This window comes from Aythya fuligula, chromosome 5 (genome assembly GCF_009819795.1).
Source record: "Aythya fuligula isolate bAytFul2 chromosome 5, bAytFul2.pri, whole genome shotgun sequence".
Taxonomy (NCBI): Eukaryota; Metazoa; Chordata; class Aves; order Anseriformes; family Anatidae; genus Aythya; species Aythya fuligula.
The window spans coordinates 2,941,852-2,969,242 of record NC_045563.1 but is presented as its reverse complement, the minus strand read 5'-3'; the positions used below and the strand labels follow the sequence as shown (position 1 = coordinate 2,969,242).

General features: G+C 52.0%; 1 protein-coding gene across 2 annotated transcripts; it reads right to left on the bottom strand.

The window, feature by feature from the left end:
• Positions 1–385: 385 nt before the first annotated feature.
• ATL1 (atlastin GTPase 1) lies at positions 386–27,391 on the bottom strand. 2 transcript variants are annotated; one of them, XM_032188166.1, is made up of 14 exons: positions 27,270–27,391; positions 16,844–17,091; positions 16,350–16,484; positions 15,830–15,934; positions 15,327–15,377; positions 13,866–13,922; positions 9,882–9,974; positions 9,102–9,240; positions 7,072–7,199; positions 6,325–6,381; positions 5,482–5,553; positions 3,997–4,428; positions 3,273–3,287; positions 386–1,123 (listed from the first exon to the last, which is right to left on the bottom strand). In XM_032188166.1, exons 1-14 carry the CDS (start codon positions 27,301–27,303, stop codon positions 1,013–1,015), a joined length of 1,677 nt encoding a protein of 558 aa, XP_032044057.1. In that variant the 5' UTR covers positions 27,304–27,391; the 3' UTR covers positions 386–1,012. The 2 variants fall into 2 exon arrangements, with proteins under 2 accessions (XP_032044057.1, XP_032044058.1); XM_032188167.1 differs by lacking the exon at positions 3,273–3,287.

Sequence of the window (27,391 nt, the reverse complement as noted above, 5' to 3'; positions counted from 1 at the left end):
AGCTGTCACGGATGCTGTCCCCTGCGTGAGTCGTGGTAGAACAGAGCTGCTGTTGGAGCTGGTCCCCATAAAACCCAACCGCTGCCCCTGCGAGCCTGCTGTACCCAACTTGCTGTGACTGCCAGGTATGGGTGCAGCTGTTCCAAAAGCTGGAAGCTTTGCTTTGCCCCAAACTTGCTTTTATAAAACTTGCTCTTACTCTACCAGTGACAGAAGCACCTCACGGAGGTCGCACCTGGGCAGTGAACACACCAGAATATATTAAAGATGTCAAGCTGCTATTAAAGCACCAATTCTGAAGGTCAGAAAAAAATCAGAAAATGTAAAAAGTAACGCTAAGAAGCTCTTAGGTAGTTAGTCAATAATTGCTTCTGATGGAGCCAACTTCTTAGGAACAAAAAGCAAACTTTAATAGTTCTGATGATAAAAGAATAGAACTGTTTAACACACTTTCTATGCACTATAATGAATATATATATGTACAGAAATACAGTGAAACTTTCTCCAATACATATACAAAGTGATACTTTGTGCATCAGTTACGAATGGAAAAGTACGCTTTCCTTACAATATCGTTAACATACCATAGCAGCTGTCCTTACAGTTTCTGATAAAGCAAGTTAATACATTTTTAATTATGTTGATGTAATTAGTTGATTGAAGAAAACCCTCGGTTACATGTTATAACTCGTTCAAGTGTTTGAAAATAAGACGAGTTTGAATAATGCGAAGGTTTGGAAGGTTTTTAGCTGCAGCGTCACGTAAATTATAATTCCCGTAATGACTTGGTGATTAATTAAAAAGGGAGAAAATAAGGCTTCATAAATTAGTTGGGAAGTGTGCCGGATATTGCAAATTAAAAGCACTTGGTACTCGCAGCAGTGCTGATATGTACATATTAACAGAACAAAACTCATGCCTACATCTTCCCATCCAACGCTGTTGCTGCAGGAACGGATCGAGCACTCGAGCGGCCGCGTCTCCTCCGTGTGCCCCGGGCAGCCCCTCTGCCCTACAGCTTCTTCCTCTCCGAGCTCTCAGCAGGCTCCGCTTTCTGTGCGGGGAAGGCGTGGTGGTACAAGTGTCTGTGAGTCGCGGCCGCGCTGTACAGTTTGTACAAAGCCTAAAAAAAAAAAAAAAAGCAGAGGAGATGCTGACGGGCTCTGCTGCAGCAGCAGGGTCAGCCTGCGCAGCGTGCAGTTTGCTTTGGGCACCGGCTCAGCAGTGCAGTGTCCAAAAAGGGGAAAAAAAAATAAAAATAGGGTTCAGGAGTTTACCAATCTCTCAGACCTAAGGGGAAGAGCTGCCTTCAGCTGTATTCGGCCGAGGCCTACCTGCAGTGTGAGCAGGGGTTGGCAGGGGCTGGGTTTCCCTACGTGTTTCACGTGCAGGCTTTAAATTTCTGCACTCTCAGCACTTTTTTCCCCCACCAGGCAGAAATTGCATCGCAGAGAGGGTTTTGCTGGGTCATTTCTATCTGGCTTTTCTACGTGATTTTTCTGCGGGCGAGTGCAGATTTTTTTTCCTTCTCGTGTTACCATTTTTTGCTTTCCTCGTTGGTGCCTTTCCTACCTGACAGCGAGGCCTGGCCTTGGCAAAACAGCAGCGTGCCGGTCCCGGAGCACACCGGCTCCCATGGAGTGTGCAAGGGACACGCCTGGCACCAGACCCAAGCATTTTCCATGTGGCAGCGGCTGCATTACCCATGCTGGTGTGGCCGTGGGGTGTGTGCCCCTCGCAGAGCTCAGCTCAGAGCAGCCACAGGGCCATGCCCGGGCCCCTCGGATGCTGCAGCCTCCCAAAAGGGTGCCACTGCCCCCCCCCCGACCCCAAACTGCACCCAGGGCACAGCGCAGAGGAGATGCTGAGATGTTACAGAGCCCTGAGGGTGAATGGGTAGCACAGCGCTGAGCTTTCCACTTCAAACAACTTTTAACTGGGGGGAAAAAAAAATAAAAATAAAACCACCAGCGGCTCCTGCTGGGGCTCTGAAGGCTCCTGGTGATGTAAAACAAGGATTGTAGTGGGGAGGGACAAGGCAGACGATGGAGATGGGAGCTTCATCACGGCGTGATGGCTTCGTCATGCGCATGTTGAGGCCGTGGAGTGAAGCAGGAGGGCCCAAGGAAGCCGCAGCACAGCCAAGGGTGAGCAGAAGGCCCTGGGGTACTGAGGGGCTGCTGCCCGCATCCCGGACACACCCTGGGAAAGCCTGGGGCTACTGCCTGCCGGTGGCTGCGTTTCTAGGGCTGTGGTGGGCTGGTGCAAGGCTCTTCCAGCAGCTTCTCTGCGTTTCTTTATTTTTTGGTGGTGTCTGATAACATGCCCTCATCTCCCCCACAACAGAACTGGCAGCACTTTGGGTTATTTTCAGTTTTTCTTGATGCCTTCACCCCACACAGCTGCCTTTTTCCTGGCAGGAAGGCTTTCTCTAGCAAAGAACACCTTCTGGGGTTTGCTGTAGCACAAGACACAGCAAAGCCTACGGCCCCAGAGGTCAGAAAAGCTCCGGGCAGCTTTGGGGACACAGCGAGATCCCAAAAACAGCCCGGCTGTGCAGGCCACCATGGGCCACAACGGGTTCTTCTTCCCTGCATTCACCGAGCTGCTTGGCACCGCCGAGAGCTGCTTCAAACTCCTCTTAAGAGGCAACCCCCGCGTAACTCAGTGGCAGAAAAATGCACCAACACCGAGCCCTCGGCCCAAGGAAGAGGCTGGGGAGGCAGAACACACCTCCGAGTCCCCGAGCATGGTTTACTCCACCCAGGATTTTATTTTTTTTCCCCAAAGCTGGGCACGTGGCACCTGCAGACACACCAAGCCAAGAGGGCTGTGCTCAGCCCGAGCCATGCCTGGTGCCGCAAAACCAAACTCACGGGCAGGGCTCAGCACGCCAGGAAAGCCCCCAGCCACAAACTGAGGGGGGAAAAGGTTAAAAATCCCATCACAACAATCACACAACCCCTCCTTCCACCCCAAGCCCACCCCAAAAACCCCTCCCTCAGGCTCCTGGCTGTCAGCGTGGGGCCGGTAGCAGGCAGCAGCTCCAAAGGTGACACCCTGGCAGCAGCGAGCACCCCGCTGCGGGGTTGGGGTCCCAGCCACCACCCAGGGCCCTCCTTTCTCTCCAAGCCCAAGGGCTGGGAAGCAGCTCAACGTGCGTCTGATCCCGGGATGATTTTTCTGTCCCTGAGGCTCGGCCGCCCTCAAGGATCCCCTGGGAGCCGTGCGGTGCATGCCGGGGGAGAGCAGGGGAAACGAGAGCCACTTACCTCATTTGTGCTTCCCTGGGGAGAGGCATTGGGAAAAGAAGGGGGAAAAAAAATAAAAAGGAGAAGAAAAAGAAGCATCTCTGTGTATCATGCACATCCACGGAGCAAACAGCTCGCACCTCCAGCCAGCAGCCACCTGTCGGAGCCCCCAGTGTGGTTTATTTGCAGGGGGCTCAGCCCTGTCCCCTCGCAGGTCCCCCACGGGGCTCTGGCCACCCCTCCTGCTGCCGGGGACAGCGTGTGTGACCCCACACTTGTGGTGAGTGCTCTGTGTCGGTGGGATTGGCACAGCTCCTTTTTTACACCGGGCAGGGTTCAGGGGGTCAGACTCGAGCAGCTTTGCTGCTGATTCCTGCAGGGTGGCTGTACCCAGGCCCTAAAACTTGTCCCCTCCATCACCAACTCCACAAACTGAGCTGAAAATATTCCCCCTGCCGCTGCCCTCCCCACCTGAGGAATGGACTGGAGCACGCCGTCCTGCTGCCTGAGGCCAGCCCAGCTCCTCCCTGCCTGCACAAGCAGCTCAAGCAGCTGGATCTGCCCGGGCAGGCCCTGCTGGAGCACCTAAAACAGCCCTAAATGCCAACGCAAAAAGCCATTTCCGAGAGGAGGAGCAGCCCCAGGAAACCCAACGCTTAAGCACTCGGTGTGGGGATTTGTACTGTTTAGTTTCGTGTGTTTTTGTGTGTGTTTTTTGTTTTAAATCAAAAGCTCTTTATCCTACCTGGTCCCACAAGGCTGCGGCCACTTGGTCTATTACTGCGCCCAGTTCTCTGTACTCCCCAGAGTATCTGATATATGCCCAGGTGCACAGTGTGATAAGTGTCAAGCCCATGATCATGTTGCACAGACTGGCTATGATGTCCAAGCCAATGAAGCCGGTGACCCCAGCGATCACGTAGGTGATGAAGATGACCACGAAGAGCGTGGCGGGGGTGCGGGCAGCGTGGAAGATGTTCTTGCTGTCGTTGTGCTTGATGTACTGGATGTAGAGCTCGTCTATCTCGGCCTCCAGCTGCTGCAGGTAGCGGCGGCTGAACTCCTCCCCGCCCATCTTCTTCACCCCGCGGAACAGCTTCACGGCCTCCTCCTTCAGCTCCAGGTGCTTGCTCTGCAGGTCGCTGGGCGCGAGGAAGGGCTTGTCCCCACCACAGACCTGCGTGGAAAACACGGCCCCATCGCTGCACAAACCTCAGCACCCTCAGCTCCTGTCCCCTGCCAGGCAAAACACGGGAACCGGGCTCTGGGGGGGCTCCTGTTTGGCACAAATATCCCCTCTGCTCCCCTTAGCCCTGAGCTCCAGTTTGGAGAGCCCCAAAACCAAAGGGCAGTGCAGAGTTTGTCCTTGCCCTCCTCTTGGCACTATTTCTTCGAGCTGCAGCTCCTCAGACACAGGTTAAAGCAGGGCTGTGGGTGTCTGTGCTGAGAAGCCGGGTCCCACGACCCCCCTGTTCAATTTGCTCACAGCCTAAGCCAGGATCTCAGGCAATATCGAGCTACGATCCCAGCAGATCTGGAGCCCAGCATTTTCCTGTGCTGCAAACTGTGCAGCTTTTTTTTTTTTTTCCCTTAGCACTTCTGGCTTTAAGGCATAAGCACCACCACCCACCCAGAGCAGCGTGCGGATAATTTGGCCGTGTAGCTCTGCAGCCCCTTCAGCCACCTGGAGAACAGACGGGACACCTGGAAGAGGCTGGAGACAGGCTGAGGGCTGAGCCTCACCCTAAAACACCACAACCATCCCTCTCCAGAGCTGACTGGGCAGGGCACAGGTGAAAAGCCTGCTGTAATGACTTTATCCCCTAATTAGCACCAGCCACAGCATGGGTTAAAGAATGAAACAGAACAGTTCAGCTGGAAGGGACCTTCCACCAACTCCAACTGCCTGAGCACTTCAGGGCTAACCAGAAGTGAAAGCGCGTTAATGAGGGCATTATCCAAATGCCTCTTGAGCACTGACAGCCCCGAGGCATCAGCTGCCTCACTCGGAAGCCTGTGCCAGTGCCTGACCAGCCTCGTGGTAAAGCAATTTTTCCTTCTGCCCAGTGTGAACCTCCCCAGGTGCAGCTTTGTGCTGCTCCCTCACGTTTTGGTCATCATGAGCTGCGTGCTCACACAGCGCTGCTGCCCCGACACGATAAAGCCAAGCAGGGAGGTTTCTCCAGGAGGACAGGAGAGCCTGGGGAACGAGGTGCTCAGCACCACCTACCTCTTCCATTCTCCTGCTGTAGGTGTCTTTGGCAGTGGCAACTGCTGCTAAATTGTTGGCTTCCGCTGTGGCCTGCACGAAGAGCAAAAAGGGCACAAAGTTTAGCTGCAGAAAGGTGAGGTTAAGAAGTGTAATTGCAGAGAAGAGCAGCCACCAGCTGGGTGCACACAGCCCACGTGTTTTCAGCCAGGATGCATGCGTGGTGCACGCACACACAATTAAACAGCCCCCCCCGACTCAGCCAGCTGCATTCTCCCCAGCATCTGACCAACGCCAAATCAAATCCTTCTGTATTTACACATCCAGTATCCTCAGCCCTCCCCAGCCAGGCAAAAACCTGCATCAAGAAAGGATTCCTACCCTCCGAGCCAGGGCAACAAAACCTCTGGGCTTCAGCTGTGGGAAACAGCAAGGGAAGAGATAAAAGGCTCAGCTGAGGGTAAACAGCTCCAGCTGCAGCCTCCCGCTGAGCTGTCTGACACGGAGCAGGGAGCTGAGGGCAGCTCTGCGTGGGGCCACGCTACCTCCGTGTGCCAGAGCACGATGCTGCTCACCTGCAGGGAATAATTTTGGCCAGGCTGGGTGCTGCTGCGTGCGTGGAGTGACCACAGCCCGGCCAAAGTGCACGAGCTGTGCTGCCTCAACTGCCTGGCCACATCACACCTTCCTCAGGCTCTGAGTGACTGCTGAATGCTGCCCAGAGGGACGTTGGGGTTGTGCAGCTAAGGCACTTGAAACAAAATCACGAAGGCTCGATGTGCTGCACTGGCTGGATGCTGATAATTAAGTGGGAATCGATGGCAGCTGCAGAGCACGGATGCCCAGCAGCTCCCCCTCACGTACCTGCAGCATGGACTTGGGGTGCGGCAGCTCTTCCCCTTGGTAGATCTTTATGTAGGCCTGCAAAACAGGGCACAGAAACACGGAATCAATCGGATGCCAGCGAGACACAAACACCTCCACCCAGTTCCAGGCACAGCATTAACAGGATGAAAGCAGCACAGAAGAGGAGGGGGTTCCTGGCACAAGATGGCTTCAGCAGGGGCTGCTCTGTCAAAAAAAAAGGCAAGTAGCACAGCCCGAGGTCGATTCCTTGGGTGGCATGGGGCACTCACTCAAGCTTCACACTCCACCACTTCCTCTAAGTATCTATACCATAGGGTTTGCACCTACCTCCGTCCTTCCCTGAAGGAGAAGGAACCAGAGTCAGGTAGCCCTGGAGAGTAGGTGGTGAGAATTACTCACTGATATCTTGCATCAAAATGTCACGGTAGTCATGACAACAAAATTAATGTGTTTTTTTTTTTTCCAAAGGCAACGGGAATACGGCCCTCAGCCTACCTCCCCCTGGTCCGCAGGTCCCCGTGGTGGGGTGAGAGCCCTGACACCTTTTGGGCTTACAGCATGGCCAAATACACAGCCGTGAGGGGTTTGCTCAATGCAGCAAGGGAGCCAGCACTATTAGGCTAGACCGAGATCATTTCCTCGAGCCAACGAGTGCTAGCTTGTCTGCTGCTGCTTTCCCCTTCCATTAGAAGTGCAAATGTGCTGCCAACAAATAAGCCCCGTTTCTCTTGAATAAGCCAATACCTTAAAATACTCCACAAGGCCTCGACAGGTGATATGGTTTCCATTGATCTCCTTCACGTCCAGGCTCTCGGGACTAAGCAGCCACGGAATCAAAATCTTCAAGTTCTTGATGAACTCATCGTCTATTTCTGGAAAGAAACCCAACGTCATCAGAACCAGGCCTCGGTCAGAATTGTGCTTCCGTGTGCACTCCCATCAAAGACAGGAGGCTTGAGCCAGGGCACCAGCTCAGACACCCTGTGATTTAGTGATGTGAGCACTCAGAAATGGTCCCGGCCCCGGCGAAGTTGTCACTTCACCCACAAACAGCACATACAGCTGTGCCTAGATCCATCATCCAGCTTTCTTGTCTCAAAACCAGTTGCACAAACACAAATGTGACTGCACGGGGAAAAAAAAATGCTTTTGCTGATGACACGGGTAATGCACACCAGCACTGGCAGCCAGAGAACAGCACCTTCTTGCCAAGACAAACAGACTCTTTGTAAAGCATGATCTTGAGTATACAGCATGGAAATGTGCTGTGCCTTCCCTTTGCACGCCTCTGTGGCACCCATAGTGGAAATCTTCAGCCAGGGCTTAGGCTTTGGCTCTTCTGTGCCAGCAGGTAGGATTTTCCTGTGCCCAGTTCTCATTCCCCTACGCACCCAGATGTCAGATTCTCCTTGCAAAGTATTTTAAAGCTTTTGAAAATCGTCGGGCTCTCAGCACTAAGAAATCCTGCAGGTGATGGTATTTACACTGCACCCCTCGGTGCAGGGCTCAGGGATGGGCACAGCCTCTGCTCCCCCAGCGTGTCCCCTACAGAGCTGGCACAGTGTCACCGAGTGCCCCACGGGCTTGTGTCACCTCGAGGGAGGCAGGCTCCTTGCCTAACAGCCACTTTTATGGCTTCAGAGCACCTCACATCCATTACTGCTATTTAAATTAAACTGAGACATGCAAGCCATCCAACATCTGGGCATCTGGAAGGTAACAAGAGAGGGGAAGTTTCCCCAGATTTCTCCTCAGAGAGCACAAAAGGCTGAGTCCAGGTCTAGAGGAACAAGAAAATGCTGTCGAGATGCTGACAACTCCCAGGCCAGTTCCGCACACACCACTTGTTAATTGCTGCTTAGCACCTGAAATTAGAGGGGGAACTAATAGAAACCAGTTTGGCTTCCACCAGAGCCTGCACTGTTGCTAGTTAGCATGGAGTTTGCCAGAAGGACGAGTCTGATCACTAGCCAAAACCAGAAGAAGTAACTTCTTTCTGTCTGGTAATTTATTTTAAGTGACTAACAGCCACTTTCTCCATTGCTCAGAGGCTGCAAGCAGCCTCTAAGCAGAGGTGCTGGTAAGCAGCTGATTCACACAAATTGAAAATTTGGAACCTGCTTTGGCAGGGGGTTGGACCTGATGATCTCTCGAGGTCCCTTCCAACCCCTACAATTCTGTGATTTTGTGAAAATCCACAGCACACGGCTCCTTTCAGGGTAGAGAATCCTACCTTGTGTTTTTTTCCTTCGTGTTTATTTCACCTGTGAACTAAGTCTGCCCTGTAGGGAAACCACTGATCAGATAAGTCAGGATTAAATATTCCTTGGAAAGCTTTTCAAAGTGAAATAATGTTCCTCTGAGAGCACGTGTAACCAGCCTGCCACCCTGCGCAAGCACAAGCCTGCTGTGCAGCAACCAGTCTGCACGGCTGTGTCTGCACCCAACTGCAGGTGAGGCGCAGGAATTAATTGCAGGCTGAGCATCACGTCCATAAAAATCATATCTCACCTGCCCTTCCCTATTCGCATATCAGCCATCTGTTGGCAGGGCTTATTGTCAGCGAACGTGAGCTCACGCTAAGGTTAAAAGCATCTGGCAAAGGGCAGGCAGCTGGCTGCGCTCAGAGGAATGAGCTGAGTATGTCGTTGGGAAGAGGATTCAGGTCCTCTTGCAGAAGCCCTTTCATGGAAAATACTCAGAAATGTTTCAGGAGTCAGTGGGCCTGTCTGTCAGGGCATCTAAGGTATCTAAAGCAGGCCCTTGCCTCGTACCTTTCAGCTTTCCGTCGAAGTTAGGGTTGGTGGCGACCTTCAGGCCGGGGTGAGGTAAGAGGAAGCAGGAGATCTTGGTGAAGCAGGAGTGGATGTGCTTTCTGACGTTCTGCAGTTCTTCGTGCTGGTTTCCTGAGACCTGCGAGAGATCGGTTTGGGGTCAGCTTCCCTTCGGATGCAGACAGAGGTGACACCGGGGTGCCAGGAGCACGGGGTACCCCGCACTGCGGCTGCTCACAGCGGGAAGGAGCCGGCCAGGACGTCCCTGTGGGGCACGCTGTGTGAGCACCAAGGCAGGGCTCCTCCAGCGACCAAGGAGCTGGCCTATCTCTGACCACACGCCCTGGGGCATGTCATTATCATCAGTAAAATGTGCGTGCCTGTGCATGACCCGCATACAAAAACATTTGGGATTTCCCACTGGGGCCTTTCTCGGCTCCCCTTTAATTAGGTCTCTCCACTACCAAGTGGCCCAAGCATTTCCTGATTAACCCCACTGGAGCCCATTGGTTTTACCTGTTCCTAAAGCGTTATTCCCGGTCCCAGGAATCTCCCAAGCCCCATCGCTGAAGAAAGCAGTGCAGGACCCTACAGCCCAGCCAGGCCAAGGCCTCACCCTTGTGCCCGCACACTCTACATCCACACAGATGAGGACAACGTACTGCCCCCAGGGCACAAGCCACGTTTGCCTCTCGCTCTCCATCACCCAAAAGCACAAGGCCCTGGCCATGCAAGGCCACGTGGAAAGCGTTGAGGAAATCCAGCTCCGAAAGAACGAACCTTGAGACGTTTCTCCAAAAACTTTGCGCCGCCATCGGATCCATAGGAAAACTCGTAAGGGAAGCTCCAGTCGCGCACGAGGAATATAAGGGACTAGGAGACAGAAACACGTCCAGGTCAGTGCCACGCCACAGGAACCCAAGCACCGCACGTTATCAGGAGGGGTTTGAGAGGGAGATCGGGGCCTCCTGCCCCACCACCATCGCTCGTGGCAGCCCGGCCGGATGGCAATTTGGTTCCCGAGCTTGAAAACTAGCGTCAACCATTTCCACTGCAAAACAAGAACGAGGTTTTTGCTAACCGGGACAAAAGGCAACGAGCTCCCTAATTCCAGCCACATTTAGTTCCATCCTATGGGAATTTCACAGGCTCGTTTTTTTTCAGCCGTTTTCACTGGGCAGCTTTCCAGACAGACTTTTAATGAGAAGCATATGTAGGATAACGAGGCTGAATAAGAAATTGCTAGCTTTTGTAATCTTTATTGAGGCAGTCGAATTTCTATTCAATGAATAAATAAATACCAGCACGGTCAACGTCTAATCTTTTTCAGAAAATCGTTTTCAGAAAAAATCACGCCTCCAGTGCCTCTTCCACGCAAGAAAGCTGCGTCCCACAGAAGGGATCCAGGGGCTGCAGAGGGAAGCCCTGAAAGCAGAAGCCCCAGAGGTGCCAGGGCTTCTCCTACGTGTATGAATAAACCAGTCAGTAAGTGGGATGCATTTCAGTGGAATTTCCCTAAATTTGTCTATGTTTAAAACAAAGATTTTGGGGAGGGAAAATATTTTACCTCCTTAATTTTCTTCCATAAAACATCAGGAAAAAAAAATAAGAAAGAAGAGAACAGTGAGCTGGCCATTCCTAAAGGCATTACAAGCCCCAGCAAATGTCCAGAGCTAGCTCTCCCAGGACATGCTGTTCCTTCTGAGACTGCAAGAAGCTCAGGAAGCATGACCATGTTTAGGACTTTTCCACAAACACATTATGCACTCTGTACTGTTTGGCCTGGGAGCTATTTTCTTTTTTTTTTCTAAAGCAAAATTGTTCCCAACAGGCTGCCCGTATCCCACCTAACATCCCCCCTCACCAAGGCACGGCAACCTGGCAGCAGCTGGTGTGGTGCACGAGGTTCTCCGCAGGCACAAGGCAGCGGGAGGAGGGAGCAGAAGGGAAATGTGCATTTTCCACAGCCAAGAGCTGCCTCCTTTCCAGCAGCATCCACTCGACTATCTCACTATCGGCACTTTCAGAGCACTCCCTGCTTGGCAGCGCTCTCCTATATGAGATTTTTTTTTTTCCAAAACCCTCCTTTCCAGGCTCTTATATTTTAAGGACAAAAGAGATGCATTGAGCTTGACTTCCAGGCCTAGAGCCTCGCCCAAGCACCTCCAGCTGCACTGCCTTCTGCAGAGAGCTGTCTTGGTTTGAAGACCCTGAGCGAGGGCTGCAAACTGTGAAGGGCTCAGCCTCTGGTGCTCTCCTGGACAGACCAAGGTCTGTGCTTGGTGTCTCGCTGTTCCCCCGATGTCTGACCACTCCGTAGCAGTCACTCAGAAGATCCTTTTTCAAGATGCCCTCTGCAGGGACAGGCCAACCCCACGATGCTCACCTGGCCACGTCGCCAGCGATCCTTCCCCCAGCGTCTATCTCAGCTGCAAGGGTTACTACCAGCCCTTTGATATTTTTCCACAGATCGTTAACGGAGATTGCAATGAATCAGAGAGACCCTGGGGGGAGCCCCAAGGAAGCACTTCTGAAGGATGATGATTCCCCCATTAAAATTAGCTCAGCGTTCTCAGTCATCTATCAGTTAATGGGTTTTTAATCCATTTACACGGATTAAACCAGACAATGCTGACTTGGTCTGTTGTTCGCTTTCTTTTTGAGCAGCATTGTATGGAGATAAGGAGTACAGAAGGCAGGATGCCATGGTGATAGTTACCTTTATCAACCAAACTTGTGGTCTTTTTAAAAATTGATACTGGGATTGCTTGACAAGACTCGCTATCTGCAGAACTGCGTGACTTGACAGCAATTACGGTCTTTGGTGAAATCACAGGCTATTAGCCAGCCCTAATGACTTAAGCATATTTAAAAGTGCCTCATTACAGCCCTCTTCTTACTGATGGAGTAGGAAGTATTTCGCTTTCACTGTGATATTTGGCTACAATATTCTGGTACTTTCTAAATAAGGAACAGAAATATTTATTTCATGTCTGGCTTTTTCTGCACCGTGTTATAATTTTCTCCTAGCTCTTACTACAAGTCATATACTTTTACTGGTAGCTTTAACGAGGTTTATCAGTCATCAGCCCATGCTAGCATCCAATATCTACTCAAAGCTCCCCAAAATCTCAATTTGTCCATTTGTTGCATTTTTTAACCTTTTCATTTTATTCCCACTTCCTGACCACGGCCACCTTATAAACGCCTTACGCCTTCCAGGCTGATGGTGTGGCCAGCAATTCTCTTTTTATGTTGGAAAGCAAAAGTAAAATAGCTGTAACCCACTCCCAATTATTACTTGCATTTTTATAGCATGTTTTTACTCTCTGCTGTATTTCATTTTGGGAAGCTCACAAAATCCCCAGCCTGCTACCAGCTCACCTACTGCGGATGGAAGCTAGAAGTCAGAGCAAGTCATTGGGACTGCCAGAGGGCACCTGGATAAGGAAACAACCTGTACAGGATGCCCCACAGAAGGGGTCCTCCTGCTTGGCATTGCAATTATGCAGAGTGCAGGGGTTAAGCAGCCCCGCTGCCAGAGCTCTGTAGCCCCACAATTACACCGGGATGTGTGGGGGTCTCCCAGCAGCACTCTCCATCCCTGCTGGCCCTGCTTCCTGGCTTACACCCACTGCCCATGATCCCCAAATCTTCCAAACCTGTTCAATCACCTTCCCAGCCTCCCAGGGGCACAGCACTCGGTACAGCCCTTATCAAAGCCGTACAAAGCCATGACTTGGTCTGTTACAGGTCTGCAGGCATAGCGAGCTGCTGAACCACCCTTCTCAACAGCAGCTGCTACAGCCACCCCACGGACTCCTAACCCCCTTCTTCCACTTCTTTTCATCCACCTTCATGGCAGGGGCTGCCACAACCCATCACCTCCCCCCATCCTGAGCTGCTTGTAGCCCCGGCATCCAGAGCAAGCCCTTTGCCCGACATTCTCCCTCTTCCGAATGCCAGCTTTTCACAGGTTGGGAAGCAGATGATGCTTATTTGAAGCTAAAATCCCACTTAAACCGAGCCTTCCCACAGCTCTGCTGCCACCCACCAGCGCTCTGAGCTAATCCCTGTCCTTCCCTCTGCCAAGAGCTGGGATTCCGGGGGCAGGTGGCTTCAAGCCTCTGACAGCAAAGGCTGGGCAGAGAGCGTTAGGAACCTGGCAGTGCATTCATTATGCAGCTCTGCCACAAAACCTGACTGCTTTCCGAGCCCAGCAGGACGAGGCAGAGCTGTGGGGCTGGCTGCCTGCACAGTCTCTGCTTTCTCCCTCCTTCAGCTGGGGGCATTGCAGCACTGCATGCACAGCTCCCCGAGGCCCAGCATGGCTTGTATCTGGGAGCAGGGCCCTGCCAGGACGCAGCTGATGCCACACAGCGCTCATTGCGTTTCACCCCATGCCTTTTGTCCCCCCGAACAAAGCCTCCCACAGATAACAGCCTCCAGCTGCATCCAGACCTGCTGGGCGAGGAGGCTGCTGCAGGGCTCGGCAGAGCTGCCAACAACAAAGGTTGGGAGTGGAAAGAAAGAGGGATATTGGATGTATTCAGAAACCTCCTGGGGGCAAGGAAACACAAAGCCCTTCCTTCGCTTCAGCAGAGCCAGACTCCAGGCCTCCATTTCTCCTCCCCGTCCTGCAAACTGCAGTGACACCTCGTGGCAAAGCCACCCAGCTCAGGGCCAAGCCATCTCCAGCAGCAGGATGCATGGTGGCCAGGACCCTCTACTCACCTGGAAACGTGGCCAGGACCCTCTACTCACCTGGAAAGGTTTCAGGAACGTTTCCTCCATGGCCAGCCGTCCGTACTCGGTGAAAAGCTGGAGAGAGAGGCAAAGAACAGCAGGACTTTTAGCTCCCCAGCATACACGCAGGCCATACAGCTGTGGCCACACAGGCACAAGCAGCAAGGCGCAGTTGTTGATTTGGGGTAAAAAAAAACACCATTTGCAGAGCTGGAACCGAGACTGGCTGGCTGTGTGGTTTTGGTTCCCATTTAGAGGCAGATGGAGCTGTTAGGGACAATCGCCATGCTAAGCCCTTATGTGAAAGATCTCGCCTAGAGTTTCTGGCTGCCAAATCCGTGAAAAAATGGCTCAAATCAGCTGCTTGCTGTTGCTTTCATACCAACCAGAAACTTCACGTGCCAGAGGGGACTGCTGGAGCCCGGCTCTCTTTAAACACTCCAGGAAGAAGCGGAAATGAATTCAGAAATAAGTACTTTCCCTGCAAACCCCCACTGTGCAGACTGTAAGATCAGCCTACCAGCAAGATTTGAAGGCTCTCCAGTCTCTCTGGGCTGTAATTCCTAAGCGAAGGCACCAATAATGTATTTCACAGATGCCTAAAAATGGGTCAACATATTAAGCAATAATGGCCTAAAATTCAAACTGAAAGATCAGATTTGCACTGGATAAGTTCAACATCTAGAAGGTATTATTGTTAAGCAATATTTACTGGCTGAAACAGTACAGAACTCTTCTGATTTTTCCACAGCTTTTCTTTCCTTAAACTACTGAAAAAAAAACAAACCAAAACAAAAAAATAAACCTAAAACTAACTAACCAGTCACTCAAACAAAAGAGAAAAGTGTAAGTAGAGGTAATACCAGGAGATGGGCAGGACAAGAGTGCCACAGAAAAACAAAAAAGGAAAAAAAAGCAACCTTAGCTGCTTGTCTCCAACAAGCAGGGTTGTAATTATCCTTATGGGTCACCTGTACTGAGGCTGTACCAGAAGTCAATACCCAAGTTTATAAACCCATACCCAGTTTATTTGGGTTTCTCAATCAAAAGGTCCTATCCTGTGGTGTGAACAGTGCAACTTCTACCTTCAGCTTCCCACTCACGTAAGTCAAAGGAGCACTTTTACTGCCACCACTCAAGGCACGCTGGAAATATGTCACACAAGTAACAGAGCCTCCATTTTAAATACAGGACCCCTGCTGCTCCCCTACAGGGCCCGACTCTGCTCCTGGCAAGTGTCCTACTGACTGTCCTGCCAAACAGCCCAGGCCCCAAGCAGGTGTGCTACGAGAGCACAGGCAATATAGGTTTCAGTCCTGAGCGAATGTTCCTCCATGCTCATGAGCTGAAGTGAAAGCTGGGAAACTCAGAGACCCTTCTGTGGCTCCAAACATGCCTTTCCAGCACAATGCAGCTTGCAAGTGTGGAGCATAATGCAGGCACCCCGGTGACACGGAGCAGCAGGACAAGGGGGCTTACCTGCAGGTGCTGCAGATCATCCTCCTGCACGTTCTGGGACAAGTTATAAACCTGCATGAGAAAACAGAAACTTCAGAGCACTCAGAAAGGCCTGTCCCTTAGGCCAGTGCATGGGTCGGTGTGGTTGAAGCTCATGACATGACCATGGGGACACAGCCAAAGGCCCAAGTGGCCTCTGAAGCTGTTCCAAGACAGGCCCCAAGCAGAGCTGTACTGCTGGGAAGACACAGACAGACAAACAGGCACAGCAAAACACTCCAGCATGAGGGCAGCAAGGGCTGTCGTGCCCCACCAGGAAGCCTGTCAGGTCCAAACGATGCTTCTCCTCCTCCATTTATGTGTTGAACTCTGTATCAAGACCCAGCTTCCATCCTGTTAATGCTGCTCTCTGGGAGCAAAGAGCAGAAGACAGGAGGGGAAAGCCCTAACAGACCACACAGTAACTGCTGGTTTTTAGCCACCACCTTTAAGGAACTGCTTCCTGGAGACAATCCCATTCTTACCTGTATCGAGCTGATCATTGTGCTAAGGGCAAACACAGTGGCCGAATCCCGCAGGGTGGACTGGCTGTCAAAGGTCCCCTGCGTGTCCATCAGCAGCACTGCAACCTGCCAGGCAGAAAGCTCCAGGTCAGCTTGGAAAACACTCAGCGAAAACACTCTCAAATTCCAACAGGGTGGGTGGGTGAATGCCAGCTGTGTTATCGGGTAGGGAATCTCACTGCTCATGCCTCAGACTCACAGTTGGTGGAGGACAAAGGAAAAGAAAGAAACTCTGAGGAGTCCAGAGTTGGAGAGACACCCAGACAGCATATCAGGGACACAGGGGGGCACCAAGATATCATACTGCTCAGTGCATTAAATTATGCTAAATTAGGGATATGGTATCAAGACATTCTCTAAACTTGCACAAGCATTTGAGACACCCATGGCAAGGCAAGGGAGTCTTACAAAAGCTGGAGCAGCGAGATGAGCTGACCAGCAACAGAGAACTAAAAAAAACATGCAGCAGAAAAGCAAATACCTTTTTACCATCAGGTTTGTCCACCAGGAAAACCTCACTCCATATCTGAATGCCAGTCGTCTCCCGCTCAGACCCTCCCCTCCAGGAAAAACCAGTCAGAGGCTCGTTATAATCTCCAACCCAGTCCACTGCTTCCTGCAGGTGGGAACAAAAGAAGCGCTGAAGTTCTCATCCCACTTTGGTTTTACACCTTTCTTCTGCACTGCCTCACCCAACACTGGCAAGAGGCATCCCTTCCAGGAGTGGTTTCCCACAGGGCAGTAAATGTGAGCATCTCTGCTCCAAAGCCAAGAAAGGCAGAGTCCCACTGGAGACCCACTAATGTATGGGGTTGTGGAAGTATCTGCTCTATTTTATTTTGTGAGGCCTCATGTTAAAGAGAGGCTTGAGCATCTCTAGAGCACCGAGCCAGTGTCCTGCCCAGCTCATCCCAGAGCAGCACATGGGAGCAGCACGGTACCCGCAGGAAGAGCCCCCTGCAGCTGCAGCCATACCTTATTGTACATGTACCGCAGCATGAAGTCCATCAGGAACGACTTTCCTTTCCTAAAAGCTCCGGCAACAGACACAGCCACAACCTCTTTATCTCTGACAGCCTCTGAGAGGAGGATGCGGTTCAGTGCAGCTTCGTCCAGTTCAAAGGAATGGTCATCTTTGACGATGAGGACTTGCACCGGTCCTGCCTTCCTCACAGACTCCTCCTCCTCCGAGCTCCACTCGTAAGTCTTCTCTGCAAAACTACCTGCACAAACAGCGAAACAAGAGCAGTTTGGTTCTTTCTGCAAAGCACAGAATCACAGAGAGCAGGGCTGGACAGGGCCCTAACAGGGCAGTTAGCTCAAATATCACCCCAAAACAGCATAACTCGGAGCAGATGTCTGTCCAACATTCCCCAGACATCCTGGTGGAGCCACCCAGCTGCTTTGGGGCAATCTGTCAGCATGCCCAGCCCTCCCAGCAGCCAGGGAGTTTGCTGGGATCCTCCTGGACAAATGCTCCTGTCAGCTTTTGTCCTACAAGAGCTGACATGAACAGATTATTCTCTTCTTACCTGCAACATCTTACATACACAAAGACTGTCCTAGCCTCTCCATGTCCTTAGCCTTCTCTGTGCTAAACAGGAGAATTCCAAGCTACTGATGATCATCGCTTGCTGACTACACTGTTGTCCTGGTTTTGGCTTAGATAAAGTTAATTTTCTTCCCAGTGTCTGGTGTGGTGCTGTGTTTGGGGTTTAGGGTGAGAATAACACTGATGGTTTAGCTGTTGCAGAGCAGCGCTTACACTAGGTCGGTGACTTGTGGCTTCTCATGCTGTCCTGCCAGCAAGGAGCTGGGGTGCACAGAGAGCTGGGAGGGGACAGAACCAGGACAGGGACGTCCCAGGATTGTGGTATCATGTGGAACCATAAAACCTGGGGACTTGGCTTAGGGGGCTGCCACTGCTCAGGGTCTGGTGGGGCACCAGTTGGTGGGTGGTGGGCTGTGGTGTTGTGAATCACTTGATTTGTGTGTTCTGTTATTACTATTATTATTATAATCTCTTCCTTTTCTGTCTTATTAAACTGTCTTTATCTTAACCCGTGAGTTTTGCCTTTTTTTCCCCAATTCTCTCCCCCATAACAACAAGGGGATGGTCTGCATGGTTCCAAGCCAGGTTACACCACCGCTGCCTGAGCATCTCACAGTGCTGTCCTCCACACGCTGCCCACCAGGCCCTTGCAAGAGGCTCCTCAGCCATGGACGCAGCACTCGAGCTGAGGCACGCAAACACCTCACGGATCCACCAAGGACTGCCTGGATGCATCCTATGCGGCTGCTGTTTCTGTAGCAACAGCGCGGCGCAGGGGCCTGCTCCATCTGCAGGCCGCACTGCCGCTCTCAGCATAACCTGCTGCTCCTATAACCTGCTCAAACGACCGCTTCCCTGTCTTTGGACAGCAAATGTGGGTGTCCAGCACCAAGTCACTGCCACCTGTACACAGTCACTGCCACCCCGTTTGGTTCCCTATGATGAGGGGGCTGCTGATGGCAGCTCCCTGGTGTGGGCCTTATTCACCGACAGCCGCCCGGCGGTTCAGCAGGCGCAGGCCAGCTCCTGTAATTTTCCTTTCATTGTCTCCCGACTTCCCAGCACAGGAAAGGAAAGCCCAAGGTGATTAATCACGCCGCTCAGCTCACCTACGGCCACGTAAAAATCTCCTCGCCAGCGGGGAAGGGAGCGCATGGTGGAAAGTTTCCCCTCGTTTCTACAAAAAGTCCCCAGGTCGCTGGCTCAGGCTGCAAATTTCCAAGCACAGGAGCCTGAAGTCTCTGTTTCAGACCCTGACCTCAGGGGCCCAGTTTTCAGCCAGTCCCAGCTGTTTCAAAGCACAGGGCTGATGCGTGCACATGCTAAAAGACGAACTATAAATACCACAAGGAATGGGGTTTGCCCATTCCGGGCCTCTTTATAAAGAAGCCTCCAGCAGCAACTTCTTCTTTTAAATAACAACGGCGCTTTTGTACGTGGTTCTGATTTCCTATGATCCTGAAATATCAGGATCATTAAGCCTTGTTGCTAGGGGATATCTGGTGGTTCTCAGACATATACTGCGAGCTTTCTTTGCTCACAGTTGAAAGACAAAGATCTTTTCTTCCCGATGCCTGGACTTTCCTTAGCAAAACAAAAGTCCCGAATGCTCTGAAAAGCTAGATTCTCCACCAGCCTCCAGCAGCACCAAACTCCCTCCAAACACCAGCCCCTGGCCCATGCCACTGCTGGGTGGCCACAGGAAAAAGACCTTCCTATTCCCAATGCCCAGACATCACCAAGCCACCTGAAAAAGGAAGCCCCTGAGCGCACTCGGCCCTCTTGCTGCACACACCACACACCATTAAGATCTCCCCAGCACGTAAGCACAGACAGGTGCCAAAGGGCCACAGGTTTGCGTGCTCATTTTAAGGGCTGCCATGCTGCAAGTGCCATATAAAGCCTCCGATCGGAAATACCTCTCTCCCATGGTGTTTCCCAACACCCTGCTGCGCTAACCGAGTCCAGTTTCTTTTTCATTTTTACAGCTGCATAAAAAGGACAGCGGAGAGATCTCTGTAGGATGTGACTCATGGCGGAGGCAGGAAAAAATCCGTAAATGGAATTAAATCTAAACATTTCTGACTGTAGCCATCAGCGGAGGCAAAGCCATCGGCGTGCAGGTGGCAGAGCTGTACCACCGCCCCAAACCCACCTCGGGGCCACACAGTCGGCACCCAGATGGGCACAAAAGCTGCTGCCCAGGGCCTCATGCGGAGGCAAGGTGGTGAGGACATCCCCAGCTCGGACCTTGCTGTACATCTGAGCATGTTGAGAGCCTGGGGAGAGCCTCGCTCATCCCTCCTGTCCTGCTAGGAGAAGGGAAGCTTTGTGTCAAATTCCCCCTGCTGCTGCTGGATGAGGTCTCCCGGGTGGTCCTCTCCCTCCAGTTCAACTGCCAGAAAGAGCAGAGAACACAAAACCTCTGTTTCAGGGGTTAATGGAAATCTCCACTGAAGAGTTTTTACCGCTTCCCACCAGTCTCACATGAGAATGAGACCACTCGGGGATATCAGGAGCAGAGCAGTCGTGCATTTCTGCGGTGCTGCAGCAGCTCCTCGCAGGCAGAATGGGGTGGAAAAGGGATCTAGCAGGTGGTCATCCCCACTGTTGGTCATCACCAACAGTAACCAGCTCAAAGACGTTGTGTTGTCCATTCTAAACACCAGAACCTGAGAGGAATGCCTTGTTTTTCTTCACCAGGTATTGACAGCTTTTGGGAGAGTGTCTCTGGACAGAGGCAGCTGCCCAAAGCGGCCGTGGTCTGCTGGAGGACATCCCTGCCTCTGTCACCTGAGCTGGCTGTTTGCACAACATGGGGGCAAAACACAGAGTATTATGAACAGGATATGCTGATTTTCCAGTTCATTAGAGACATCAGGAGAAAAGGCACTATATTAAACAGGTCTCTGAGCTGATTTCAGCCCTATTAGCTCTGTTTCTTTCATGGAGGCCGTCTGCAAACAAAACTCTATCTTTCATATTTATTTCCATGTGATGAAACTTCCACGTCCTGGTTATTAGATTATCTGCTGTACTGGACAGCCAGAGATTTTTTTTACAAGCTGGCGGCACATTACTGAAAATCAATTATTTTAATTGTTCTTTCCGGCATAAATTAGTTATCTGCTTTGAAGGAAGTCGTACCTGGCAATGGCAAAACATCATCTGGCCAAAAAGGAAAAGAAGGAGGCCTAAGCTTTCCTAAACACGCTCTTTTTTTTTTTTTTTACTCGTTTTCCAACTTGACTCCTCCTTTCTGTCGGCTCTCTCTCGGCGCCTTGCAATTACGTCAATTCTCAAGCTGCTCATTCAGAAATTGCCAGGATACAGTTCCTTTTTCCCATTTCATAACAGCTCGTTTCCATGACTCGAAAGCGGGGTGGAATCCGCGTCTCTTTTCCATATGGTGATTTAAAGTGGAAAGGTGGAGGAGACTGGAATTTGCATTCGTGCTTATTGTGTTGTCAGACAGCAGCAAGAAAATGGCCCTGCTGCTGCAGGCAGCCCCGTAACACAGGGCTGCTCACTTTGTGAGGAAAAAATAAAGCACTCTTCAATTGCTGTAGGAATTCTTTTTGGTTAAAATTAAATAAAGTTTAATAAACTACACCAGCATATTTCACATTTTGCCCATGTAAGGTCGGACAGCTGATTTAATGTATTTAAGCTCCCATAGAAGAACAGATTAGATAAATTACACGTCACTGATCACGCAGCATACTTTGGTGAGTACTTAAGCCTGTTCTTCCTTAGTTATGGACGAACAGGTCACAGAAATGCTGACTCCTTTCCAGAGGCCCGCTAATAAAGTCATCTTTTTTGCTAAACGAGTTTGCGCAATAAATACATTTCATTCCAGGGACTAACCCATGACCCAGGGCATCATCTGTGCAAACACAGGCTGCCTAACAGACCTCGAGAAAGCCAGCTTGCCAGCCCTGCTCTTGTGCTCTTGGGGCGCCCGGGAACCTTACCTACGTATGCACACCCTGTGAGATGCCAGGGCTGCAGCCTGGGTCCTGATTCCCCTGCTGAAATACACAGACATAAAGTGGGGCAGGTATTCTGAGGGTCTTTGAACCCAGTTTCTTCACTGCATGAAAAAAAATAAACTACCAAGGAGATAAAATAGAGGCTTAATGTTTTAACTTGTTGTTCTTCCTCTGGAATGAAACTTCCCTGTACTGGTTGGGTTAGGTCGCTTATCAGCAGCCCTCTCGGGATTAATTCGATCAGCAGCGATAGCTGTGCGGATCCCTTCTGAAGCTGTTTCCACCCCAGCTGTTTGCCTTACAAACATATCGCAGTGCCACCAACATCACCACGAGCCCAGCACTGAGCAGACCGCGGCCAGGCAGGATCCCTTTGCACAGAGGGCTCCAGCTGCCAGGAGGCTTATCTGCCCTGTGCAAACAGCTCCGGCAGAGAAAGACATCTCTCTCCAAGCTACGGTATCCCTTGCACTTATCCCATTCAGCACTGCCGTGCCACAGGTTCTGCTCGCTCCGCTGATGCTGAACTAACTCCACGGCCTGCCAAGCAGCCAAAGATCATGGGCAAAGCTCGGAGGAACATGGGAAAGGCAGCGCCGCTTTGAGCACGTGTCAGAAACCCTCTCCTTCCCTCCAAGAGAGGCTTGTGCAGCACTCTCTATCTTACCATGCTAATAAGGAAAAATGAGAAGTAAACTGACACAAAGCACATACTGGCTGTTGTAGAGCAATAACCTGTATCGATCCTGCACAGCGGCAGGGTCGGGGAAGAATAACACTCCCTACGGAGTGCAGAAGGACACAGCTGCATCCCGAGGTGCTGAGACTGCCTGGGCAGCTATGAGTGAGCAAATTCCCCAGGCATGGGGCTGCCATAAGGTGTCTAGACAGCACTGCCCCTGGGAAATGGTGTCTTGGAGAGGACAAAGCGGGGCCGCCCGGCTGGGCAGAGCCCTCCCTTCCATCCATCAGTGCTCTGCAGGCTTGCTGCTCCGAGCTCCGTGTACAGACACGGTCACTGCTCTGTCCTGAACTCAGGTGTAAGGCAGGCTCTTGGTGAACACCACCAACCAGGCGATGCAAAAAATAAGCTTCTTCCCTGGTCAATAGCCCACGGCAGGTAAAAAGCTCTCCCCTCTGAAGCACAGCAGTGTTACTGCCCCTGCTTGGGGCCATCAGCACTCTGCCATGCCCCCAGCAAGCTTCTCTGCGCCCAGGGTGCTCGCAGGAGGCAAGATGCCGAGTGCACCTCCTTGCCACCAGCCCTGAGTCATCCAGCTGGCAGCACTGCAGCCTCGAATACAGCACGAGCAGCTCGGCTCCTTTTTCCTCTGGCAGCCGGAACGAGGAGCTGAGTGAGCGTGCTGATAACGCCAGTGGTTTAGGAACTCCCTGCATGGAAGGCTGCTGGGAGAAGCAAGGGTTTGGGTGATTACTGGCCACCAAACGGTCTGTTACAACAGGGGCAGCTCAAATGCCAAAATACGAAGTGAAACCAACGCCTATGACCTCTCTCATTAAATTTCAGTGCCTTAGCCAGCCCTGAAACAACAGCAATACCTATCCGGGCGGAATTCCCAAGGCTGAGCCTGTAATTAGCATGCTTCAGAGACGGGCACACCAACTACCTTGGGAAGAAAGCAGATCAAACAGATTCCCTTCTAGAGGTCGTTCAGGAAGTTTGAGGTCACATCAGACAGCCCCGTGGTTATGCTCATGCCAGTCTATGCGCCAGGACTGGCTGATTCAAAGCCCAGGTGGGCAACCCTCAGAGGGAACCTTATCCCATCTCTGTTTGTCAAAACATTATCATAAGAGAAACTACAGAAAGGCCATCATTTATTTCTCAGACAGAAATTCCAGGACTGTTCGCTCACCCACATTTAAGTCTAGCCAGACACACATGTGACACGATGACTGAAACACACCTTGCACGAATACGTCCCCAAAAGTCTTGCTTTGCACCCATTATGTGTTTCTTGCATGGTCCTTAATCCACTTTGTTTGTCAGCAAGCAGCCTCCCTCCACCACCAGTATTTCATTTACTCATTTCTGACTTTAAATCAGTTTTACCCTTTTGTTGTTGCCTGAAAACAAAGTTTGGTCAATGTGCCACAAGATCCCAGGATACAGCATGAAAGGCCACTACGCTCTGAAGGAATGTAAAAGTATATAGAGGGCTTTAAACACATTTTACTGGCTTGGCAGAGGTCAGTGAGCCTCCACCCCATTTGGGAAATTTGCGTTCAGTTCCTTCATCGCCCTAACACTTAACTGTCCTTCACCTGATCACAAACATGAGCATTTCTCCAGGACCCAAGGAGCTGGGGTGGCTCCAGAGCGAGGTGGCTTTGGAGGTGACCCACTGGACACCCCGCGCCTCGCAGGCAGGACAGAGCAGAGGAGTTAATACAAGGCCTGGTGCCTAGGAACATCACCTAGGCCCTAAGCAATGTTTGTGTGTGCTCCTCACCTGTATGTTTAGCAGAGAAAATACAGCAAGACACAGCCCCACGGGCTGCCTGCCCTGACGTTGACCGAGCTTCTTGCAGCATGGGCACAGCATGGAGCATGACCACGGCAAACCAGGCCCAAAGGATCCTGCTTCTTCCCCAAAAGGGGAAAAACAGACTGCCCTTGCTCCTCCTAATCTTTGAATGAATCAGACCCCACTCTTCTGATTTATTATACAATACTACTGCCTCAAAAGGCCAACCACCACGTGCTGGATCTCCAGCCTGCAATGTCCTCGTCTCTTCTCACAAGTCCCAGCACTTCATTTTCCCTTCTCATTTACAAGCTAGCAATTTCGTTGTGAATCTTCTCATGTCTATTTTTTTTTTAATGCAAAGGCTCACCTGCCTGAAAAACCTCAGCTTTCGTTTCTCAGGAGGTTCCCAGCGTTCAGAGTGACAAAGAAACGCCTGGAAGGGGAATCTGAGGTTCCACCAGAAGAGGTCAGGAACAAAATGACAACCAGAAGGGCTGTTAGCACTGTTCCTTCACACCAACCAACACCAAAATCGCCCTTCTCTTTCCAGCTGAACCCATGAAGAAAGTGTGCATGAAGAAAGTGTGACATCAAAGATCTGTCTGGCCTGTTTTGGAAAAGTCCCTTCCCCCAAAATAGTTGCTCGGCACTTCCCGACCATCGGGCTCCTTTAAGAGCTCTCACTAACCTCTAGTCCGGCTTGAAAACCCTGACCAACGAGTATTACCTCTGTACTCCCTTTTACGGTTTTGAAACTGAATTCTTGACGAGTGGGTCATTCTGATTACAGCATGGGCCGTGATGGGAAATGAGAGATTTCAAGCAGTTTGTCCTCGTCTGAGCTGTGTAAAGGAGTGACGGGGAGCAGAGATCTCTAACGGCCTTGCCACAACAAGGGGAGCAGGCTGCCGAGCACCTGCAACTGCAAAGCACCAAGAATTTCAGAAAAATAAAAAAAAAAAACATCAGGGGAAGCTACTATGAGCCTTCATCAAGCTGGCTGGACTTGACTGCACCCGTCAGGATTCAGACTAGCAGTCCTTATTCAGATAAAAGCAGGATCCCTTCCTTCCTCTGATGCACAGTTCTAGGTGTTTTTGTTTCATATCCAGCTCCCTCGGCCGCTCATCCCACAACCAGCAGCAGTTGTGAGGTCTCGGCACCGCTTAGCACGCTCAGTAACGGAGCCCTAAATGATGCACAGCCTTACACTGACCTCCTGCCCCGGGCTAAACCCTACACTTGATGCATTACATGCCCCTGCATGAGCTCGCGGGGACGTACACGTGTGGCAGCAACCTAGCTTTGATAGCTGACTGGAGGCAATTTCTCCTGGGCGCTATGCAATCGCTCACCCTAATTCACTCGGTGATCTTTAAAAAAGCAAATTGTTTTTATGAGACAAAGGCGAAGGATTGCACTAAGCAGTCGTCTCCTTTCAGGCCTGGCTAACTGGAAAGGAACTGGGACGGAGTTTGAGCCGTTTCAAAATAGCGTAGTATTTTTAATGACCCATAAGCACATTTTCAGAGCACACCGAGGATGTAGCTGGAGGGCCCGGATGGTGAAAGGCTCAGACTCCTCCTTCAGCAGGCAGGCTGAGAAATGGAGCCCTGAATTCCCCCTTGGGCTGATGTCAGCACCCAGCGGGCACAAACACATCCTTCAGGGCACCGAGGTGCTGCCCTACAAATGCACGCTTGGTTAAAGGGGGCTTTTGCTGGATTACAAAGCAAAAGGGGGCTTTTGCTGTCTAATTTATTACCTGTAATAACATCAACCAGCCTGGCGAAGTGCTGGGAATCGTTCTAGGAATACCTAAACCTCTGCGGGTACGATTTGGCTCCATGGATGGAAGGCAAACCCGCTTAGATCTGCAGGTGGTTCCAGGTTCTTGCGAAGCTTACCAAGAAGCTAAGCAAGAGGTTAGTGAATCAGCACCAGATCGCCTTAGCAGCACGCTCACACCGAGGTACGTGCCTAATTGTTCCGCTAGGCCAAGGCTGTACCTTCCGAGATGAGGTTTTTCTCCCTCAAAACCCGCTTTGACACCTCTTGCATTTTCTCCTCACGCTACCAAGATGAGAGGGGGAAGCTCGAGCACGTGTACGTGCGCCCAGTGCTCAACGAGAACGGGACTGACAGTTCTGCGAGACAAGGCTGAGAGCATCAAAATATTCACGAGAAGTTTCCTCTGCTGTTTATCCAAGGCCTAGCAGCCTCCTCGGAGTGTCACGGCTCCAGACGGCCCTTATCAAATGGACGCTGCTGATGTTCTCCTGCAAAGAGGCCACCGCACGCTCCGACTGCTTGACTCGCAGGCTCCGTTATCTGAACGCCTCTGCCAACACGTCCCTGAGCTGCTAATCATTACCGTGGGAAATGCTCCAGTCATCTGTCCAAATTAGAACGTAATTTGTGTATCTAAACATCACGGCTCGGCTCACCTGCTCCGCCTGAGGAGACAGGGCACCCCGAGCGCTGAGGGCTGGGTTTGCACGGCGCACAACTCGGGGGATGACAAATCACACCCCAGCGGCCCGAAATGACGGCAAATTGCCGTATTAAAGCTGGTTTTCCCACAAAGCCGACGATGCATCAGCAGAAGCCGGTACAGCGATGCACCAGCGAAGGGCGAACAAAGAAGGCTGCGGGCAGGGGGAGAGGGGCTCGGAGCCCCCCGGGTGCCCTGCACAGCCCACCTGTGGGCCCAGTTTTGGCTCTGCGTGGCTGGCGGGCGCAGTTTTTCCCCCAGAGCTGCCCGTAGGATGTCGGGTTGGAGGAGAAGGGAGGCCTTGAGGGAAGCAAGCCTTCCTCCTCCCTCTGCGGGTGGGAAGGGGCGCTCTGAAAACGGCCCCGATCCTCCTGCAGCGCCTCAAGCAGGAGGCAAAGCCCCGTGTGGGACCGGAGGGCTGGGCGTGCGGGACCCCCGCTCGCGTCCCCATCGTGCCAGCGAGGCTGGGGCTGAAGGGGGGCAGCGGGGGCGTGCAGGAGGAGCAGCAGCAGTAGCAGCAGTGACAGCAGCAGTAGCAGCAGCAGCAGCAGCAGTAACAGCAGTAACAGCAGCAGCAGCAGCAGCAGCACTAATAGCAGCCCCCCCCGCGCAGGCCGAGGGCGGTGGCGGCCAGGGACAGGCCTCGGCAGCCTCTCAGCCTCCCTCCCTGCCTCCTTCCCTGCCTCTTTCCCCGTCCCCGATCCCCTCCCCGACCCCTGGGACCGGCCTCCCCCTTCCCTTCCCTCCCGCAGCCCCCCGGGCGCGCCCCGTCCCATCCCACCCCGCAGCCCCGGGCATTGTTCGGCCGCCCCCTCCCCTTTTCTCCCTTCCCCTCCGTTGCCGTGCCGTGCCGTGCCGTGCCGCCTACCCCAGCCGCTCCTTTCCCTACGGTTCCGGGCCATGGTGGGGGCTGCCCGGGGCTACCCGGGAGGCGGTGTCGGTGGCTACGGGAGGCTCCGTGCGCGCTCCGAGCCGCGCTGCGTCTGGCGA